This window comes from Hippopotamus amphibius, chromosome 7 (genome assembly GCF_030028045.1).
Source record: "Hippopotamus amphibius kiboko isolate mHipAmp2 chromosome 7, mHipAmp2.hap2, whole genome shotgun sequence".
In the NCBI taxonomy this organism is placed as follows: Eukaryota; Metazoa; Chordata; class Mammalia; order Artiodactyla; family Hippopotamidae; genus Hippopotamus; species Hippopotamus amphibius.
Genome location: NC_080192.1, coordinates 3,240,944 through 3,262,864, shown reverse-complemented (window position 1 = coordinate 3,262,864; position 21,921 = coordinate 3,240,944). Strand labels below are relative to the sequence as shown.

The window sequence follows — 21,921 nt, the reverse complement described above, 5'->3', positions numbered from 1 at the left end:
GGACTGGGGGCAGGATCCTAAATTTGTTAAAGGAGCACATAAATAAATGAAAAGCCTCATCCACTCTCATTTGGCCCGAAATGCATGTCAGCCGTCCCCGCTTTCGGAGCGTACGCTGTCTCCGCCGCAGCTTCTGAGCGGGTGTGTGTGTGTGTCCCTCACCTGCTGGGTGCAGGCTCTGGGAAGGGCGGTTCTCCAGCAGGGTGAGCTGCACACACGGGCTCTTCCCGAAGGTGACTTGGCACGGGACGCAGAGCTCAGAGGGGAAGCGCTTATGGGGCCGCAGGGGTCCGGAGCCTCCCGGTTGCTGGGCTAAGCCCGAGGGTCCCTGACCCGTGTGCGGGTTCCGTGTGGCCAGGCTGTTTCTTCTTCCCTGGGTGACAAGAGGCCGGTGGACTCCTCCCCAAATGGTTGTACTGGAGGGTTGCTCCCTCGGCACCACGCCCTGGTGGCTTGAGCCCTCTGGGCAGGGATCCGTCACCTCTGGGCCTTTGATGCTGGTGCCAGACACACCGTGGTGGTTCCTGGGGAGGGTGGCTCTGGGAAAGGGGCCCTTTGCTCCCGAGCCCCGCTGCTCCCGGGGGCTCCCCTTCCTGCCCCAGTGCACGGTGGGTCCGCGTGGCCAGCTGTGACTCCGTGGGAGGGCTTCCGGGGGAAGGTGGTCAGGGAGGTGGGCAGGAGGGCGGCCGTCTGCCTCCGTGGCCTGCAGGGCCTCCCTCTGGATGCCGAGGCTGACCAGAGGGGCCTGGAGGGGAGGACGCTTCTGGGCGCCCGTCTGGGTGGTTCGGGCCGAGGAAGCCCTTTCTCACCCCCGAAACAGCGGGGCTCGGGAGCCGCCCGCTGCTGGAGGCACCCGATGGGGCAGCCGCCTGCAGCCGGCGGGGACGGGGCTAGGCGTGGTGCTGCGCGGACGCCTCTGAGCCCCCCTCTTTGGGCCTGGGCCGGCAGATGTCCCTCTGGGGGTCTGGCTTTTGTGTAAATAAAACCTCTGCTCCTCCTGTTTAGTCGGTGGTGTTAAGCTGAGAGGATGAACTCCCAGTGCCAGAGGCTGAGTCAGGTGGTTCTGCCCCGGTAGTGATGCGCTTATTGAGTGATCTCTGCCCTTTCGTGAGGATGGCAAAGGGGTGACCCAGACAGACGGGAAGGAGCAAACGGATCGGATAACCGGCAGATGAAGACAGAGAGGAGGCTGCAGTCCGTATCATAGAGAACCTGTCTGGGAAAAAAATGAAATAGGCCCCGAAGAAAATTGCATGTCTGACCCACCGGACTGGCTCTGAATTGCATATTTCTAGGTCACTCCCGCTGCCCGGTGAGAACCTGCTGCTTGACCACTCCTTGCGGATGTCCGGCCCCGCCTCCTTGCTGGACAGAGGCGGGCTGGCCCCACCAGGCAGTCCTGGCTCAGCGCCCGGCCGCGTGCCTCCCCTGCCCGGGCCCTGAGTGCTTGGGGGGACGGAGGAGCGGGGGTGGGGCTGGGCGCACATGTGTTTCCCAGATCAGGGCCCTGGAGCCTGGACCTTGGCCGTCAGAGCAGCACACTGAAAGGGGGTCATTGGTTCCTGAAGATCAGCTGTCCTGGGTGGAAACACTGGCCAGGCTCCTGCTCCTTCTTCTTGCACACGGGAAACGTTTTAATGCCCTGCTTCTTCCCCCCACACCCCCAGTCGGTTTCCTAAAATGTATCTGGAAGGCAGTGGTGTGCCAGCACGTAGGCTGCAGCCTGTCGTGTGGGCACGTAAGAGCTTAAAGCAGCGCTGCTTCCTGGTGACCGGGCCGTCGGCGTGGTGGGTGGTGGTTTGTTCATCATTCCATAAATGCTGCCTCTGTGTCCAGCAGCAGATAACACAGCGGTGAGGGGGAAAGATGCAGACAGACGTTTACCACAAAAGCATGGCCTTTCCCGTGGTGAACTCTTTTCCCCCGGGCGAGAGGGAGCAGGAAGAGAGGGGGTCGCAGTGGCTGCGTCTTCAGTGGTTGCTTCAAGCACGCCCGTGACGCAGGACCTGGTACCTGGTGCTTTGGGAGGGCGTGGCTCTGCCTTCTAGAAAGGTCCGAGGTCATGGGGTGGTGGGGGTGTCCAAATTAGGCTGGGAGAGGTGGGGGGGAGGTGAACGGCAGAGTCTGGGACCACTGGGTGGGGCCCCCAGGTGTGCAGCTGCCCCCTGCCCAGGACCCAGAAGCAGCTTTGCGAGTGGTCTCTGCCGTTTGCACACCTGGCCGGTGGGAAGGAATTTTATTTAAGGGTTATCACTTGAATTTTATTTTTGGCTGCGGCTGGGCCTGTTAAATTGTGTGCCAAGAGGACTCTTGCTCGAGAGTTCTACTTGTACAGGTTTAAAAATAGCCTCGAAGCCGTGTTCCTTCCTCCCGGTGGCTTCCCTGGGGGCTGGGGTAGTGGGCTGGGCTGTGGCCCCGCTGCCTGGGCGTGGGTGGGTGTGAGCCCAGGCGTACCCCGTCTCCCCCGAGTCCAGGTGGCCTTGGGCCGATGGGGCTGCTCCTGGAGTCGCCAGTCAGGTGCTGTCCCCTCCTTCTCCTCGCAGACTCGGGGAGGCGTGAAGGCTGGACCACGTGGGTGGGCGGCCAGATCCTGGTGGGCGAGCGCTGCAGGAAACTCTCTGCCACCAGGAGCTGTTTTCGTGTGTTCAGGGCTCCGTGTCTGTAGCTCGTTTTGCCCCTCCCTTTGAAAGCGCGGGTCTGTAGAGCCGCCCAGTCGGGGGCCCCGAAAGCTCCCGTTATGATCTCCTGGCTTGTTTGGACCCGGGCTGCACGAAGGGGGCATTTTGGATACTTTCTAAACCAAGCTTTAGAAAGTCAAGACGGACATCTGTGTGAGGGTCCCTCAGGGCTCACAGAGCATCCCTTCTCCCTGTTACACTCTGTGGCCCCCCTGCTCTCGTGGGAGGGGGGCGGGAGCAGGCTGTACCCCCCGGGAGCCGGCCCCGGTTCCCCCTCCGCGCTGTGCACCTGGCGGCCAGGCTTTGCTCACGTGGGTGTCCTGCCAAGCGGGGGCCCAGTGAGGGAATTCCTGAGTTACAGGGCACCCTGCTCTCTCCCGGGCGTGCCCTCCATCTTCGAAGGTTCGGGGGTTCTGAATCCTATCTTGGGCAGGCATTCTGGCTGCCCCGGCCTCCTACAGGCTTCCCTCCCATCCCCTGGCCAGCCCTGGCCATCTACCAGATCAGCAGATGCCACAGAGTCGGCACCAGGCCTTGAAAAGGAGAGACTCGCCAGGCTGGGAGCTGTGCCCCGTGACCCGGGCAAGCCCCGTGACCGCTCTTGCGGAGCCCCCCCTGCCCTGCCGGGCTGTGGCGCCTGCTCCTGGGGAGCCTGTGACTTAGCTGCCGGCAGGTTATGAAATGACGTGTCCAGGCCCAGCTGCGTGGCTGCAGAGGTGCAGAGAGGCTCAGGAGGGCCGCCTGGGAGTGGGCCTCCGTCAGGACGGGCTTGGGGCAGGTCATGGGCTCGGGGCAGGCGTGACTCTGGGACGCCGTCTGCATTGGTGCTTCTCACTGTGGGAGTTTGGAAGCGTCATCAGTGGGGACCTCTGGGGCGCAGCCGGACGTGGGGAGCAGAGAGGCGGGAAGGAGGGGCTCGGCTGGGGCCCCACACTCCCCAGGGGCCGCTTGACCTGCTAAAGGAGGGCTCCTCTTTTCTTACGGCCTGTGGATCCTGCAGGGGCGGGAAGACCTGCTCTGGGCCGGGTGGAAAGAGGGGGAATGGCCCCTCCCTCCCAGGGCCAGCACAGCCCCCGTGGCCCAAGAGTATTGCCTCAAGGGGGAGTGTGGCGGGCTCCCCGAAATGTCCTCGTCCTTGTCACCAGAGCCTGTGACTGTGTCACCGTACGTGGCGAAGGGGACTTAGCAGAGGTGACTGAGTTAAGGATCTGTGATGGGGAGATGGGCCGGGTCATCCAGGTGGCCCCAGTGTCATCACGGCCCCTCACGAGAGGGGGCGGGGGTCAGAGAAAGAGGAGGAGAGTTACCTGTGGAGCCAGAGGTCAGGGTGATGTCCCCAACGGTGGGGGTCACCAGCCAGAAGCAGGAAAAGGCCAGGAAATGGACCTTCTTCTGGAGCCAGCCCTGCCCTTGACTTGAGCCCCTTGAGACCCATTTCAGACTCTGACCTCCAGAGCTGTAGGAGGGTACACTCTTCCACTCCGTCCGCGGTCGCTTACTCCAGCAGTGGTAGGAAGTCATCGTGGGGGTGTTTGAGGGGCTGCAGCCCTGGCCCTGTGTGTGGCATGTCCCCCCCGACCCTGCCCCGCCTGCGCGAGACCCTCTCGGCCCCCTGAGCGATGGAGCAGGGCACGTGGGGAGCCCGTGGCTGCAGCAGGTAGCATCCAGGGCTGGTGGCTGGAAGGCCGGGCCACTGTTGAAAAGGCCACGAGCTGTGCTTTGAGGTCGGAGGGCATCCCAGGGGTGGGGTCAGCCTGAGGAGAGACCTGGGGGCCAGAGGCCAGCCGCCACGGGCCCTGACAGCCCCAGGGGACACAGGTCCCATCCCCCGCTGGGGGTCTGAGCGCGATGAGGCCGCCTTTGGAGTGACCAGCTCAGCGCTTTCCACCTGGTGGGACGTTGGCCTTCTCTTTCTTCTCTGTGCGAGAGAAGGAGGAAAACTCACTGCAGGATTTGTAGCGTCTCCGTCCTGTGCTCTGCGTCGCAGTGGACCTAAATCCGTGGCTGGAGGCAGCAGGCCCGTAGTATTGACTGTCTGGGGTCTAATCATCGTTTCAGGCTTAGGGAGAGTCTCGTGGCCTTGGGGGGGCCGTTTGCTCAGAGGAGGGACTTGCAGGAGAGAAATGGTCAGAATGTTGACGGGTTTTATTTATGTAGCTGTCCTTGTGCCCCCAGGAGAGGAGGCCCCGGGGGAGGCAGGAAGGCTTCTCGCGATTGCTGTGCACTGGGATATGTGGGTTTGCCAGGCTGAGTCCAGGGGTTCTTGTCTGTGGGCCAGCTGTCCCCTCACTGGCTGGGGGGGGCAGCAGGCTTTGAGGAGTGAGGAGGGCAGGGCTGCGGGGGCTCCTGGGAGGAGGGAGGAGCCCACTGGTCTCGGCTCTGCAGAGTGCAGACCCCGGGAGAACGAGAGGCAGCTTGTGTGGGGCGCGGTCCCTGTGGGGAGGGCAGGGCCGGACCGAGGGGGCTTTGTCGGGAGCCCGGGTTAAGGGGACATGGCCCGAGGCCCCCTTGCCTCCAGGACTGCAGACTGTGAGCGTGTCTGCCCGCTTGCAGGCGCGTGAGGAGCATCCCCGGGGCTTGGGACGGGAGCTGTGTGTCCACGCGTGTCCACAGTGGCCTGGCTGACGGTCTCCACGTGGCGGAACCTGGCTGCACTTGACCTCTTGCAGCGTGGCGTGGGGAAGGGAGTTCGGGGCGTTGAGGAGACTGGTTTCCTGCTGACGACGCTGTGGACGAGGAGGTGTCTGGGGCTGCCTTGACCTTCAGGTGGAGCCCAGGTCCACGGAGGCGGCTGGAGTACGTGTGGGTGTTGGGGTTCAGAGGAGCAGACGGGAAAGCACCCAGCACTCTGACCTTGGCTCCCAGGAGCTAGGTTGCGATGGCATGAAGCCCCCACCTCTGTTTTCCCCACGTGAAGCTCCCTGGCCTGCGAGTCCGCCCAGGCCTGTTCTCGAGAGGCGGTGGGAGCCCCGCACACCCGGCCGCGCCCGAGCGGCTGCCCCTGGGGACACACAGTCACCCCTGCAGGGGGCCGCCCGCTGGGAGCTCAGGGAGCAGGGCGCTGCAGGGGTCCCCGGGAGCCTCACCCCTCCTCATCCGGTAGCCTCCGCTGAGCACCTGCTGTAAGCCAGGCCCTCCACGGGGGGCGCAGAAATGGGTCCCGTAGGAGGAGGCTGAGCAGTACTCTGAGGGTGCTCAGGAGGGCAGAGGGTCTCCACGTGGCACCAAGCCCCAGGCTCTCCCACTGCCAGTGGGAGCGAGCCCTCTCAGAAGGGGGCCCCAGGGCCCCGCCTGTGTCAGGGCAGGAGATCTGCCTCCCGAGGGTCCAGGGTCCCGCAGGGAGCTGCATCCAGTGGCCCCGGGGCCAGTTCGCACCCGCGAGGTGCCTGGGGGACCACTGGCTGCCCACTCCTGGCAGGGCACGGGTGCTTGTCACGGCTGTGTCCCCACTTTGACAGAGCCTGGTGCATAATACTTGCACAGCGAGTATTTGCTGATGGGGTTGTGTGCGTGCAGTGGCCTCGCGGCACAGCCAGGCTTACCTAGTGTGGGGCCGAGGGGAGGTCCCCGTGGGTGCCGGGACCCCTGGGCGGATCACGTGTCAGGGCGCTGGACCCCTTATCACCCGAGTCCCCCCGCCACCTCCCAGCAGGTGCTCTGTGTGCAAGGACATCACAGGCGGGGACTCTGAACACCCTTGAGTCCTCAGGGCCAGGGTCCCCAGGAACCCCGGTACGAAGCGGGGGGAGGCTGAGCCCGGAGATGGGAATGCAGACATCCCTCAGATGCTGGTGGCCTCCCACTGGGTGGCGGCCGGCCACTCACTCTTGGCCCTGTTTGTTGAAGGCCCACTGTGGCTCTCCCGCACCACTGGTGTCCTCTCCGCCCGGTTCGCGACAGCCTCGTGCATGCGTCCTGCGGTTCACTGCTGAGAACTTGCTATGCTGTGCCCACCGCCCGGTGTCCATTCACTGCATCTTCCCTGGCTTCCCCTTGAGCCAGGCTGGGTCCTGGGCCGTCACAGACAGTGAAGCAGACGGGGACCTGCAGCAGCGTGTGACTCAGGAACGTGGCATGTTTACCAGGGGTTGTGTTCGTTCGGCCGCTCCCTGTGGAGCTGTGTCACTTCCAGGAATCCCCTCCAGGGCTCTGAGGAGGACCTGTGTTGTCACCGACAGGAAAGAGTAAGACCCATGAGAGAAGATGACAAAGGGCTGCAGTCGGTGGAGGGGGTCAGGGAGATCGAGGACACCAGCATGTGCAAAGGTCCTGGGGCAGGGTCCGACTGTGGAGGCATCTGGGGACCTAAGTGAGGGTTCCCATGGCTTGAACCCAAAGAGCAAAGGTGAGAGCAAGAGCAGAGGGGGTCGAAGCTGGGAGTGGGGTGGGGCCTGGGGCTGGAAGGACTCCCTGCGTGGCCGGGTTTAGGCAGGACAGTGTCAAGATCTGACTTACGCTTTAGAGGAGCCTCTCACTGCTGTTTGGAGCCAGACTGGAGGGTATGAGGGGAGCTGGGGGGCCACTTAGGAACGGGGGTGGGAGCCGAGATGAGAGAAGGGTGGGGTTGGGGCGGCTTGGAGGAAGATTCCCAACGTGTGGGGGTAGGGCCCCCTCATCTGCGCCGGGCACAGGTGCCTCTGCCGTAGATTAGCCCGGCTGGGGAGGGTAAAGGCACAGCCCTTCGGTTGGCGGTGGGGGGTGGGGGTGGGGGTCCGAGGCCCGGCTTCCCGCAGCCCTGGAGCGGGGGTCTCTGCTCTCCTGTCACCCGTCCCCCTGAATGCTCTCCACGCGTCGCCTGGCCCCGGCTGGCCCCTGCTTCTGAGTCTTAGCTCGGACGCGTCCCCCAGGCCCTAGACAGAGGCCGGCCCCTTCCACCTGGTCCCCTGCTTTGTGCGGCCCCTTTGCAGGGCCTCCTCTGCCCCTGGGAGGCGCCAAGTTCAGCGGGGGGGGGGGCCATGGTGCTCGGAGGAACTTGGCAGTGCGCGGGCCATGCTGCTTCCTCTCAGGATGGAAGGGGCCTCTGGAGGAGACCGTGGCCAACAGGAGCCAGGGGCGTGGCTCCCTGTGGCGTTGGCATGGTGTCCTCCGGGCCCCTTGTCTGGAGGGTCTTCTCCAGGGGGTCTTGGTGGGAGGGGCCCGCGGGGCGCCGGAGAGTATGGAGACACCCCCAGAGTGGGCGGGTCCCCGCGGGAGGCCGTGAGGACGGCAGACGTTTACCCACACGTGGATCCCAGCACCCAGCCTACCGAAATGTTTGTCCCTGGTTAGTGGCCAAGTCCGGCGAGTCACCGACTCCCCAAGTGGGAGGTGGGGCAGCACCTCTCCTCCCTGCCCCCACCCTGGGCGCCCCTGGAGGCAGCAGGGTCTCCCCGTGGCTCTGCCTGGATGGGGCGGGGCGGCCGCCGTGTAGACACAGCCACTCTGCCAGCCTGTCTGCGTCTGGGGCCCGGGGCTGTTGTACTGACCTCAGCCTAAACTTCGGGGTCTTGGGCTCAGCCCTGTGTCCCCAGGTCTGGTGAGGTGGCCAGGACAGGAGAGGAAGCTGCTGGGTCCCCTGAGCCCCGTCCTATCCAGAAAGAAGTTTCCAGGGCAGCGAGGGTCTCACTTGACCAGCAGCGAGGGCAGCGGGGCCCGGCCTGCAGCCCTGGCACAGGTCAGACCTCAGGGTATCCTGGCCCCCTCGGGCTTCAGTCCTCACCCCTGATTTTGGTGAGCTAGTTGTCACATTCTGAAGTCTCTGGGATGCCTTCTGGGACCCGCCTAGATGTGGCCTTTCCTGTGGGAATTTCCATTGCAGCCTGTCACCCCACGACTGGGGTGGTCTGTGATGCACCACCCGGACCACGGCCGCCACAGGCCACGTGCACCCGGGCCTGACTTCTGGGCAGAGGCAGCCCTGAGCTGACCCCCAGCCGGGCCCTGGAGCCCACGGCTGCACGTCAGCCAGCCTCGGGCCCACCTGGCAGGCCGGTGACCCTGACCTGGGCTGTCGTGGCGCCGGCTGGGACGTCTGCCGGCCCCCCGAGCCCTGCAGGCTTGTCCTTCCACCACAGTTGTCAGGGTTCACGTTCCTCTGTCCGGGGTGGGGGTGCTGCTCCCCTGTGTTTTCTCCAAGACTGTTGGACAGCCCCCCTTGGACACGGCTGGTGGGGGCCGTGGGCCGGGCACACGGGGCTCATCCTGCTGCCTGGCCGCCGGCTGACACTCCCCAGGGGCTCCCGCGCTGTGGCCGTGGCCACGGCCGGATGTAGCGGCCGATGTGCCGGAGCTCCCGGGCCTGGAGGAGGCGGCGCCCGCAGGGTCGGGCAGACCCCGTGCTCGCGGCTGCCGCTGAGTTACACGCTGCAGGGCGCCCGGCAGCTGGCGCCTCACCTGTGGGGGCCGTTGTCGTGGGCGCCACCCGACCCGGGGAGTCGGGTCTCAGGGGGACGCCTGCTGACCGTGCGCCGAGCTGCAGGTGGGCGAGCGCAGCCCCGCCCCGCGGTGGCCTGTGTGGTCCCTTGCCCGTGGCCAGGTCGGGGACTCCGGCAGGCACTGCCCCTCCTGCTGGGACGCTCCCGCCTCGGGTCCACGGGGCTCAGGCCCTCTCCTCGCAGCCCTGCTCGTGTGTGCCGTCCACGCAGGCTCACTGAGCAGGGCTGTTCCTACGGCCCAACCCCCCCCCCCCCAGGGTGGCTCTCTGTTTGGGCCACTTCTTTATCACAAGTGTCTGGCGCATGCCTGGCGCACGAGGCTGCCCCGTGCTCGCTGGTGGCCGATGCGGGCTCTGGGCAGCTCTGCTTCGGCCTGGCCTGGGCCGGCGGGTTTGTTTTGTGACTTCAGGTTTTTGTAGTAAAAGGGGACACAGCATTGCTGGCCCGCGGCAGAGGCCCGTGGAGGGGCTGATCCACGGTCTTGGCCCTCGCGTGGGCAGTGGGTGTCTGCTGAGGATGTGGCGCCACGTGGGTTTGTAGCGAGGCTGCGGGCACGCGCTGAGGCTGCCGTGGCCGTGTCCCCACTGTACCTGGCGTGTTTGGATGCGGAGAGCCTTGCCCTGGAGCCCCGGTGGAGCCGAGCGAGGGCTGTGGTGGTGGCTGTGTGTGCCTCTTTGAAGCTCCAGGTCCTCTGCCCTCCACGTGTCTGTGGCCTGCCTGTTCCGGGTGGGTGGTGGCCCCTCCAGGGTCCCATCGAGAACCCCGAGGAGCGAGGGCTCACATCCAGGAAAAGCAGGAGATGGGCAGAGGGATGAGCACCGTGTCATCCTGGGGCTGTAACGCGAACGCGTCCACGACGGACCCAGCTTAGAAACAAGAAAAAGCACCTTCTCATGTGACTTGGGTCTCCTGTCTGCAGGAGGCGTAGGCCAGAGGAGGTGACCTGAGGTTTTCAGATGGACTCGGTTGCCTCTGACAGTGACCGACGCCGTACAGAGGACTCGGGGCAGGCCCTGGGGAGGTTGTCCATGGCTGGCTGTCACTCCCCAAACGTCTGTGGGGCGACCGAGTGGGGGGGGCTTTGCGGGACGGCGAAGGAGGTCCCCTCCTGGAGGACAAGGGTCCTGGTGCAGCTGGGCTGTGCTCCCTTCCGGGGGGGGGCGGCCAGAGCCCCTCCACTCGCTCACTCAGCAAGTGCTCGGGGCCAACAGGCACCGGGCATAGACTGACCGCCGGGCCCAGGGCTGAGCCCTCACTCTTTTTTTTTTTTTTTAATTGAAGTATGGTTGACTTATTGTGTTCTGTTAATTACCGATATACAGCAGAGTGATTCGGTTATACATACATACACATTATTTTTTCATGTTCTTTTCCATTACGGTTTATCACAGGATATTGAATATAGTTCCCTGTGGCTTACAGCAGGGCCTTGTTTATTCTGTATATAAAAGCTTACATCTGCTCACCCCAACCTCCCACTGCATCCCTCCCCAGCCCCCTCCCGCTTGGCAACCACAAGTCTGTTCTCTGTGTTCCTGAGCCTGTTTATGTTTCGTAGATAGGTTTATTCGTGTCATAGTTTAGATTCCACATGGAAGTGATGTCCCGTGGTGTTTGTCTTCCTCTGTCTGACTGGCTGCACTCGGTGTGGTCATCTCTGGGTGCATTCGCGTGGCCCCAGGTGTGAGCCCTCACTCCTGAGTCCGCGGGTGATGCTTCCCTCTGCCTCTGGTTGTGACCTCGGGCCCCCTGCGTGTCCGGCGCTGCCCGGCGGGTGCACGGGGGTGGTGCACGCACGCTCTCCCGTGGTGGGAGGGGGGGGGTCTTCCCTCAGCCCTCCCCGAGGGCTCTTTGCTCCCACTGTCCCTGCAGCCCGGCTAGGCCCCCCTACCGCACTGTCAGTCCCAGGTGGGAGGAGAGCTGGCCTCCCCGCCCTGGAGCAGCCTTCGCTGAGGAGCGTCTGTGCCCCTACAAACTCTGCAGGACTTGCCTCAGGCTGGACTGGGCCTCTTCGTCAACTCATCACTCACTTCTTCAGTGGAGGTCACTGGGGTGCTTTGGGGCAGAGACAAGAAGTGCAGGACTAGACTGCGTGCAACATGGGTTCTGGAACCTTCTTGCACACCCTTCTGCTCTCTGCACCCAGCCATCAGAGCCGTGGCTGTCCGGGGTCCTGACCACTTCTCTGTGCATGGCACTCACCAAGGCCCGAGTCCTCACTAAGCTCAGGTGGCCCTGGGAGGATGGTGCCCAGGCCTGACCCAGAGGGTCTTCACTGGGGCTCCAGCCCAGAGGTGGGAGGAGACCCATCCTTAGGAGGTGGGCTGGGCAACTGCTCATGGATCTCCTGTGATAAGTGTGGCCGGTTCAAGTCATCTGGAACCTTCTTGCCAAAAGCTAGACTTCGCCAGCCTGGGTGTCTGAGTACAGTGAGGCCCTCTAGGGGAGAGGGAGTCAGGACCACCCTTCAAGGGCTTAAGGCCCTGCTGAGAAGGTTGTACCAGACTCTGGTGCAAATGTAAGCAGAAGGGATGCGGCCAGGTTTGCCTCTCACGACGCGAGTGTGAGCTTCTGGGAGTGCTGGCTCCTCACACTCGGTTTGCTTAGTCCGAAGCCTTTCAGCTGTGCTTGTGGCACATAAAAACCAAAGGGAACAGGGTATGTGTGTGGATTCCACAGCGTGAGTCACAGGGCAGGTGTCCCTCGAGGAGAGCAAGCTGGCCAGGGCAGCATGTGGATGCCCACACCCGGGAAAGGCCGCGGCTGGGCCGCGGGCCTGTCAGCACATTGTCCTGGCCGAGAGCCTGGGCCCGGGAGCCAGACGGCCCGAGGTCATGCCCTGTTGTGGACTGAGTGTTTGCACCTCCCAAAATGCGTACGTTGACGCCCTCACCCCAATGTGGTGGTGGTAGGAGGTGGGCCCTTGGGGGTGATTAGGTCAGCTGAGGTCACGAGGATGGGGCCCCATGATGGAATTAGCCCTTATAAGAGGAGGACGAGACGCTGAGCTCGCTCTCTGCCTTGTGAGGACACAGGGAGAAGGCAGCTGTCAGCAGGCCGGGAAGACTGTCCTCGCCTGGAACCAAACCTGCTGGCACCCTGACCTTGGACGTCCAGCCTCCAGGGCTGCGAGAAGTAAACGTCTGCTGTTTAGGCCGCCCGGCCTGCGGTATTTTGTTAAAGCCGCCCGAGCACACTGAGACATACCTGTCTCCACTGTACAGTCTCCAAAAAGGGAGGCCTCATCTGTGCGTAGAAGTCTGGCTGGTGGTCACCCCTGGGGACAGGGCAGGACAGGATGGAGGGTGGACGGAGCGGCCGGGGCGGCTGTGGGGCCTGAAACGTGCCTGAAACCTGGGTGTCGGCACACGTGGTGTCCAGCTTGTGCAGGTGCAGAGTGACGTCCGCTTAGGGTGTGGGCACCGCGTGCATGTGAGGTTCCTGTCGCCGCTGTAACGAATGTCCAAAAACTGGGGGCTTAAAATAGCATATTTATTCTCTTATGATTCTGGGGCCAGAAGTCTGAAATGAGTGTCCCGGGGCTAAAGTCGAGGGTGGGCAGGGCCGTGTTCCCTCTGGAGGCCCCAGGGCAGACTCTGTGTCGTGAGCCTCAGCTCCCAGACACTGCCGCTGCTCCTGGCTCCCGGCGCCTCCTCCCTCCTCAGAGTCAGCAGGGCGGCTCCTTCCTGTCTCCTCTCTCTGACCCCTGACCCTCCTGCCTTCTCCTGGGTTTACACGCTGTGAAAACGTGGGTCCCACCCGCGTAAGCCAGGATACGCTCCCACCTCAAGATCCTTAACTGTGTCACATCTTCAGGGTCCCTTTGTCCGTGTAAGGGGCTTAGTCACAGCTTCCAGGGTTAGGACGGGACATCCTTGGGGCCGTGCCTCCGCCCACCCCACCCTCGTTCTGGCTTCCCAGGCTCTGACGCACCGCCCCCATCTCATCTGTGACACCCCCCCCCCCCCCAGCCCACGGCCCCTCCTGCCTCCGCCTCGCCGGGGCTGTCCCCTCTGTCTGCCCCACGCTCTCCGCATCCCCGCTGACGTCCCCCCAGTCCGCCACCTTCTGTTCATCCAGGTCCTGACTCAGACACACCTCCTCAGCACAGCCTCTCCCAAGCACCCGCTCATCCTCCGGCGTGTGGTGCTCGGGCGGCTGGCAGCCGGGGGCAGGGCTCTCCGGGACTTTGCTCTGCAGCCCAGGCCTCCCAGAGCCGCGCCCGCTGCACGTGCGCCTGTGGGGTGACCAGGTGCCATCAGCATCCCTTCCTCGGGGTGTCCCACCCCGTGGAGGTGGTTTGGTGACACGCCTCTCGTGTCTGTCTTGAATCGGTTTTATTGTGTAAAGAGACCCTCACCCTTGCGTCTACCGAGCTCTCGCCCCGTAAGAGGAGCCCAGCTGATAGGCTCCTGCGGGTGCGCCCCCAGGAAGCCGCAGGAGAGCTGCGTGGCCGGTGGTCTACGCGCTCTGCAGACCAGCCCTCCCTCGGCACCCCTGCGTGGGGGGCAGAATGGACCCCATGACACTCACCTGGGCCCCTCTCCCCACAGAGGAGGAGCTCCGGAAGCTGCGCGAGGAAACCAACGCGGAGATGCTGCGGCAGGAGCTGGACCGCGAGAGGCAGCGGCGGGTGGAGCTGGAGCAGAAGGTCCAGGAAGTGCTGAAGGCCAGGTGAGGAGGAGGGGAGGCCCAGGTGGGGAGGAAGAGGAGGAGGGCCAGGTGAGGAGGAGGGGAGGCCCAGATGGGGAGGAAGAGGAGGAGGGCCAGGTGAGGAGGAGGAGGAGGGGAAGGCCAGATGAGGAGGAGGAGGGGAGGGCCAGGTGGGGAGGAGGGGAGGGCCAGGTGGGGAGGAGGGGGAGGAGGACCAGGTGAGGAGGAGGAGGGGAGGGCCAAGTGAGGAGGAGGGGAGGGCCAGGTGGGGAGGAGGGGAGGGCCAGGTGGGGAGGAGGGGGAGGAGGACCAGGTGAGGAGGAGGACCAGGTGAGGAGGAGGAGGAGGGGAGGACCAGGTGAGGAGGAGGAGGACCAGGTGGGGAGGAGGAGGAGGAGGACCAGGTGGGGAGGAGGAGGAGGAGGACCAGGTGGGGAGGAGGAGGAGGAGGACCAGGTGGGGAGGAGGAGGGGAGGGCCAAGTGAGGAGGAGGGGAGGGCCAGGTGAGGGGGAGGAGGGGAGGGCCAGGTGAGGGGGAGGAGGGGAGGGCCAGGTGGGGAGGAGGAGGAGGGGAGGGCCAGGTAACACCGCCACCAGGCAGCATTGCCCTCTTGGTGGGCAAGGTCCCTGAGCCACGACCCTGCTCAAACCCTGAGGCGGCCAGGCCCCGTGGTTGGGCACTGCCAGCCCCCGGTGCTGTGTGGCTTCTGCTGGACCCTGTCCCTGGCCTCCTCCAGGTGGACGGGGCTGTCTCAGCCCCTCCAGGAGGCCTGCGGGCCCCTCCCCTCGTCCTCCTGGCCTTAGCCAAGAGCTCATGTCCCGCCACCCTGCTGCCTCTTGGGCTGAAGGGCCTGATGGCTGTGTGTACAAGTGGCCCTCCGGACCCAGGGCATCACGAGGGTCCAAGGGCGCGTGGTGAGGGTGGGCCTGGGCCGAGTCCTGCCCCGTGCCCGTGACCACTGTGGCCCTGGGAAAGTGGCTGCCTTCCTGTGCCTTGGGGCCTCCACCCGGAAACGGTGGGCATAGGTGCTCCTCTTCCACGCTGGGGGGAGGGGGAGGAGGTGTGCCGAGCCCTGGGTGGGTCTCTGGGCAGGGCTGAAGAGGGGGATGCAGAGCCCCCAGGACCGCCTCACATCCCCCCAGCCTTGGCCAGCAGTCGCCCCCAGGACCGAGACCCTGGCCACCCTGCCTTTGGGCTCTCTCAGGCTCACTCCCCCCCCATGCCCCCACTGCCCACTTGGACACGTCCCTGTCCCAAGCCCCCGACGGCACTCTCGGCAGCCCTACCCACACCACCCCACTGCATGCCACGACCTCGGGGTCAGTCTTCCGCGGAGGACAGTCACCTCCTCCCAGCAGGGTCCCTCCATCCTGGGGCTGCCAGATGCCACCCCCGCTTCCAGAGGGGGTGACGTGGGCTCCCATACCTCTGCCCACACGAGCTCGGCCCCTGCTGCACGGTGCCGCCAGCAGGAAGCCAGTCATTCCAGAGGGACGTTTCCAAGGCCTAAAGGCCGTGCTCTTCCTGTCCTGATAAAACTCGCATGGGGGTCCCTGTCCCTCTGTACAGTGTCCAAGCCAGCGGCCTGGCAGACGAGGCCTGGGAGCTGAGGCCGCCAAAGTCTCCATCCCCGCCCTCCCACCTGGCCTCTGGCCCCACACACCTTCGTCCAGCCCCCCTGGCCTGAGCGCACAGCTCTCTCCAGCTTGGGACACCCCAGCCAGAGCTGGCTTTTCCACGGGGCGTTTTTTGAGCATTGTCACTCGTCTGGGGCTCTGAGGTGTCCTTCCAGGTGCTGTGCTGTGTGGGGTTTGGCCGCTGGGAGGGTGGTACCTCCTGTGTTCCCACGGGCCTCCTCTGGGTCTTAGCAGCTGGTCCTCAGCCCCCGGGAGCTCTGCGGGGGAGGGTCCTTTAGTTTCCTGCTCCACTTGGCTTTCCGGTGGCCCTGAATGAAGGCCACTGGCTTGTCCCGCAGGTCAGCATGGCCCATTCTGAAGTTCTCCAGGGCTCCCGAGGGGACCTCGTGTTGGGGGAGGGAGTCGCTGGCGTTGCCGGGCTGCAAGGCCAGCACCCCGCCCTGGACCAGACATCAGAACCCGGCCTCAACAGGCCTCTCCCGGATGCTAGACTTTCCATGAACATCTGTAGACATTCAAAGATTCAATTACATTGCAAAGAGGCACAGCCAGGCACCTGACCCGGGACGGCGCTGGGAGGTCCAGGCGCCTGGCTGGCGTGGGGCGGCTCTCAGCCCGCCGGCTGGCCGGGCCTGACCTCTTATGGCGCGTCACAGTGCTGCCGCCCCACAGACACGCTTCTGCCTGATGCAGTTTGGGTTTCTGTTGCAAACTTTACCGGAGGCCACGCTTCCCCTGGTGGCGTCGGGCGGCACTCGGCCTGAGCTGACCCCGTGTGCCAGGCCCTTTGCAGGGTCCGGGGGTTTGAACCTCGTCCCGTCACCAAAGCCCCTTGGGTGCCTGGCCCCCCGCTCAGGTCTGAGGATGCAGACCTGCTGCTCAGGGACCCGCTGCTCGGGGACCCGCTGGGGGTTACAGGAGAGGAGCATCCAGGCCAGGACCAAGGAAGTAGGAGCTGAGGGTCCCGGGGGAGCATGGGGAGGGCGGGGTTAGGGTTTAGGAACCTTCTGGAAGCTGAGACCTGAGGGAGGGGAGGTGCAGGGAGAAGCAGGTTCCAGGCAAGGGACGCCCTCTTTCCTTGTCACCCTGGTGCCCATCTGGGGTGGCTGTGGGCCATCTAGGGTGAGCAGGCGGGTGGAGGGCCCCCTTCATACCTGGGCACACACACTCACACGCACACACTCAACCTACGGGATTAAAACATGGTAGTTATACAAACCTCCGGGTTTTTAAGAAAATTTCTATAAAATCACCTCGGTTTAAGCTTACTTGTTAAGGTAAAGGCTGTGTCCGGTCATGGGTCTGGAAGCACTGGAGACGCTGCTCTTAGACCTCCACCAGCCTGTGGTCAGGCCCTACCCCAGTCCCGCCCTGGGACGCCTGGCACGGCTCCTCTGCCCTCCCGGCTGCGTTGAGGGGGCTGGAGGGCGAGTGTCGGGGTCCTGTGCTGGGCCACTCACGGTGTCGGGGCCTCGGCGGGGGGCACCGCGTGTGGAAAGTAAGCAGACCCTGGCGACCGCCTCCTGCGCCCAGCCTGGCCTTGACACGCGGCCCTGGCTTTGCTCCTGTGACAGGCTTCAGCGTCTGTTGTGTGGCCGTGGGTCGCTGCTGACAGGATAATTAGACTCTAGGAAAGTCCCTCAGGTGCCCTCCGCTCCAGACCTGTTTGGTGGATGGTTGAACATCAGCCCAGGTTGTTCAGAAACACTTGGAAGAACCCCCAGTTGTTGGGAGTAAGGCCCCTTTCTTCTGATGGGGTGGGGGCCCGGGGCGTCCATGCTGCTCCCAGGCCTCTGCTCACCCCCCACCTTCCCGGAGCCGTGGGCGCGCCCTGCTGGGGGCTTTAGTGTGGGAGCTCCTGATACGCCATCAGCCCTGTTTTCCTGTTCATGTTTAGAACATCCCTGCTGCACACTGCCGTCAGGTTCGCACGCCCAGTGCGCATTGCAGGCAGTCACAGGGTTCTGCATGTGGCGTGACGGGAAGGAGATAAAAGTCCCCGCCACTTGGAACCCCTGCATCCGTGTCACCAGCCGTCTTCCCTGCAGGCAGCTTGCAGCCCATTAGTACCTAAATACCTGTTCGTTTCTAGCAGGTGATTGTGTTGGGAAGATCACGCAGCCAGTGACGGTACGGTGCCGGTACCATCAGGTGCAAACTGAATGGTACCGGGCACAGCACCCCAGGCGACCCCGCCGGCCACTCAGACCCCAGGCCCACCTGTGGCTGAATGTGGCGGTGCCCCTCAGGCCCGTGAGTTCTCAGTTGCACACCTGGGCCCAGGCTTGCGTGGGAGCCCATTTGTTAGTGCTTGCTGTGCGAGCTGCCTCTTCCGGGACCCCCAGCCGGTTCACGGAAAGCCCTGGTCCAGAGGCCTGGACGCCTGCCCAGGAACAGAGGGAGCCTGGCCGGGGCCTGAAGTCTCCTGCGTGCCCCGCTGAGCCCCTGTTCCTGATAAACCCGCGTGTGTCCGTAGCTCTGGGCACGGACGGCTGTTCAGGCAGCCTGGCCACAGGGAGGGGCGGCCGTGGAGGCCGAGCCCCCTCCTCCTCGACCACGGCTCCCTTCTCGGGGACCCCCGCGGTCTCGTGGCTCCCTGTCCGTTGTTCCACGAGGCGGCAGGCTCAGCCCTGCTCTTGTCCCGTCCAGCGTGTCCTGCGTCGTCCCGCTCCGGCGCAGCGTGGCGGTGGCGGGCCGCAGTTCTGGGTTACAGGTTCGCAGACCAGGTCGGTTCACGGAGGTGTTGGAGCGGGATGGGTGTCGCGCCTAAGCGCGTACTGCTAGCCTCACGACAAGCCAGTCATCGAGGCACGCGTTGTCGGGACGAGGAATAGCGACTTGTTGTGGAAAGCTTGCAGACTGAGAAGATGGTGGGCTCGAGCCCCGGAGAACCGCCTTGCCTGAGTTAGAGTTCAGGCTCCTTTCACACTAAGAGGGGCGGGAGGAACGTCAAACACGTCCTGGTTCCCATCGGCCCCCAGCGGGGATGTGTTCCTGTCTTCCTCCCGGCAGTCATTCGCAGGGGGGCCTGGTTGGGATGCTTCCTGGGAGCTAAACAAAGGTATTTTAGCTGAATGCTCGTTACCTGGGAGGCAGGGTTCCCGGAGATGGGCCGTTATTTATAACGTAAGCTTATGTACCTTTAGCGGTTGACTTGGACTAGAACACAGATGTTCTTTCCTGTTACAAGCTCACGTGTGAACGGAGCAGGACGCCGAGGGGTGCGTGTGCCGAGCGTCTACCGGCCCCACTGTCTGTGTTCTGGGGGAGCCCTCCGTGTCCCCCAGTCCTGCCGCGGTTTGCCTGCGATGCCACTTTTCCCACGTCCTGGGGTCCCTGCTGGACTGGGAACCACAGCAGCCGTGTGGTGTGGCGGTAGCCCAGGCCAGAGGAGGGCAGGGGGGCCGGCCAGCCAGGGACAGAGCTGCGCAAGGGAAGGGGGCCCGGCCGTCAGGGCCTGTGGCGGAAAGTCAGGTCTGTGGTCAGGATCCGGCAGGTGGACAGGGACTCTGGGGAGGCTGCGAGGCCGGGTGACGGCTGTGGTCGGGGCAGCGAGGCCGCAGGGTCAGGGAGCCGGGCAGCTGGCTGGCACGGACCATGCTGGCCCCTGTGCACAGCTCGCCGGGCAGGGGCCCGCCCAGCCCGTGGCCTTGCGCGGTGCTTGCTAAGTATGTGCATGGAGAAGCGCCTGTTCATCAGCAGGCCATGCGATCAGTGTAAGAGCTGGTTACTCTGAGCTTAACAGCAAAGAAGCGAACGCGTCAAAATTAATAGCAAAGAAAAGAGTTGTATGTTTGAGACACTATGAATTTGGTCATCAAAACACAAAAAGTGTGCCCGTCAGGAGTGCAGCTCTGTGCTGGCCCCGCTGCCCTCCGCCAGGGTCTGAGCAGAGCAGCGGGGCCCCTGGGTGGGAACGCACCCCGTCGCGTTGGGCGTGGCTCCCGTGAGCGCCCGAACTTTGTGAAGCCCGGACTCAACGCCTTGTTTAGAGCTAACAGACATCCTGCTTCTTCTCCCCTCTTCAGAGCCGAGGAGCCGCCCGCTCAGCAGCCTCCGAAAGGGCAGGCCCAGGTCAATAACGGAGCAGGTAGGCCTGGGGGAGGGGTGGGGCGGGGTGGGGGGGGGTCTGTTCCCGGCGCACCTGCTCACTTCTGGGGCCCCCTCCCGTCGGAACCAGGTGAGTGTCTCTGATCACCAGTTGGTGAGTTTCACAGCAGATGCAAGTTATTCGATCAAAACATGATTTTATTTTCTCACAAAAACGCAACGGGCATCTCTCCCAGCCCTCCCCCAAAGAGGAGTCATGTCGTGGTCACAGGGCTGCGTGGCCCTGGCGGCCTGTTTCCAGGGGCTGGCTGTCCTGACCAGGGGGAGAGTGGGCGGTGGTGGCGGCCGCGGGTGGTGTGCCCCAGCCCCCAGGTCAGGACACAGGGCCCCCTTCAGTGCCTTTTTTTCCCTCCCCGGGCTCACATCTCTTATCTCCCTCCACACTTGGCACTTGCTGAAACTGTCCTTCAGAGGATGGCGTGGGAGGAAACTAGGCTTCCAGCCGGCTCTCGAGGGGCCTGATGCATGGTGGGCCCTGGCCTTGGACCCAGGACCCTCACAGGGTGCCCATGTCGGGTGCTCAGAGAGCTGCACCGGAAGGGCCTTCAGTTGAGCCCTGCCTGGTGAACAGTTGAGGAAAACGAGGCCCAGGAAGGAAGGCCTCTAAGGGGGAGGCTGAGCTCAGATCGGAGCTGGGTCCTGACCCCTTCCTGCCTGGCAGGGCCCCGCCACACCTGCCCTCCAGAGAGGAAGACGCCCGTTTCCCAAGGCACTGGTCCTGGACCTGTGGACAGGCCAGTGGGGGCAGGATTGGCTACTGTGTGCAGTGGGTCGTAGTCTCCTTGGGAGCTGAAGGTTCACGGCTGGTGGCCCAGGTTCCAAGCCGGGAGCAGCCCTGGGGCCCGCCCCCCCCCCCCCCAGGATCCCTGCTGTGCGTGGCAGCTGATGAGCTGCCTGCACTTGTGGGACGTGTCAGAGGTGTCTTCCCGCCACAGCCCTGTGGGTCCCCACGGCCCTGTCCCCCCAACTGGGGGCCCCTCCTTACCTGTGGTCCATTCTGATCGCGTGGTCGCTGTGTCGTGGGCGTGGCGGAGGGAGGGAAGGACCCCCCAAGCACAGCCCCAAGAATGTGGCAGCGGGGACGGGTGCTCTGCGTGGTGCGGGGGCAGAGCCGGGCTCGGAAGTGCCGTGAGCCCTGTCCACTTGGGCAGCCCGTCTGACCCAGACCTGGGGTCAGCCTGCGGCTCCCCATCTGGCTTTACACTGAAAAAATCTTTTTACACTTTTAAATGGTTGAGAAAAAAAAATCAAAAGATTTTGACCTGTGAGTGTTACATAAGTTTCAAATTTCAGCATCGACAGTATGGTTTCATGGAGATGCAGCCATGCCCGTCCTATTACGCACTGTCCACGGTTGCTCTCCAAGTGGGTGTAGGGCCAAGCCTGCCTCGACTCACCCTAAAGACCCTGTCGCGCTCCAGGTGGGCTTCAAGAACCCCGGGCCCTGGCCGCCCGTCCTCCGGGCCTGGGTGGCCTCCGGGCCTTTCTGAGCCCAGTGGCCTCTGTGCACAAGCCTCCGTCCCCTCTGACTGTGGTGGGATGGCACCCCCTGCCGGCCACTCGGCGACCTGCCTTCTGAAGGGACGGACTTGTTCCGTGGCATTCGGGCTGGTTTTCCTGAGTCTCATGTGGGTGGCTTTCCAAAGGCAGAGACCACGTCACTCGTGGGGCCCCACCAGAGCACAGACCCCGGCACGCACGCCCGCCGGCTGCTCCCCAGAGTCCAGGTCTCCCGGGGAGTGAGCCCACCTGGCCACTTCCCAGACACACCGGTGCGCCCAGCAAGGGCGGGGGGTGATGCAGTCCCCGCGGTGGGCTGAGAACAGCCTCCAGCCAGCCAGGGCTCGGTGTGAGGAGCACGGGCACCCCGCCCCGGCTCTGCGCTGCTGGGTTGGTTTGCACCTTGTGGGGACGCGCGTCGGGCTCTGTTCTCAGGGCAGCGAGCCCCGCAGTGCTGGCGTGGACGTGCCCTCTGCAGCCCCTCAGGGAGCCCCACGCGCCGACGCCCCCGCCCCTCTGTAAGGCCCCCCGCCCCCTCCTGCAGAGCGACGGAGCCAGGGGCTGTGCCCCCGCGTCCAGAAGTGGTTCTGCGAGAAATTCGGGGAGTACGTGGAGGACTTCCGGTTCCAGCCCGAGGAGAGCACGGTGGAGACGGAGGAGCCCCTCAGCGCCCGCAGGTGGGGCCCTGGTGGAGGCCAGGGCGGAGGGATGTCGCGGGGCCTCGCGGGCTCCCTGGCCCGGCTCCGCGGCCGTCCTGGCGGGGAGGGCCCCCGGGGCCGGCAGGCACCGCGGGGCAGGTTCCACGAGGGGCGGCCGCACAGCCGTGGCCCCCGCTCCGGGGTCGCACTCGCGCTTTGTGACAGACGCCAGTGCCCGCGGGCCGGGCCTGGCTCAGACTCGGGTGGGGGGAGCGTGGGCGGGAGACGAGG

At 64.5% G+C, this 21,921-nt stretch overlaps 1 protein-coding gene across 1 annotated transcript in view; it reads left to right on the top strand.

Annotated features, from left to right (window-relative positions):
- Positions 1-21,921, top strand: part of GRAMD4 (GRAM domain containing 4) — a 42,627-nt gene that overhangs the window by 8,744 nt on the left and 11,962 nt on the right. The window contains exons 3-5 of the mRNA XM_057741042.1: positions 13,645-13,765; positions 19,411-19,472; positions 21,537-21,669. Of these exons, the coding sequence (XP_057597025.1) occupies positions 13,645-13,765; positions 19,411-19,472; positions 21,537-21,669 (316 nt within the window). The remainder of the gene's footprint in view (positions 1-13,644; positions 13,766-19,410; positions 19,473-21,536; positions 21,670-21,921) is intronic.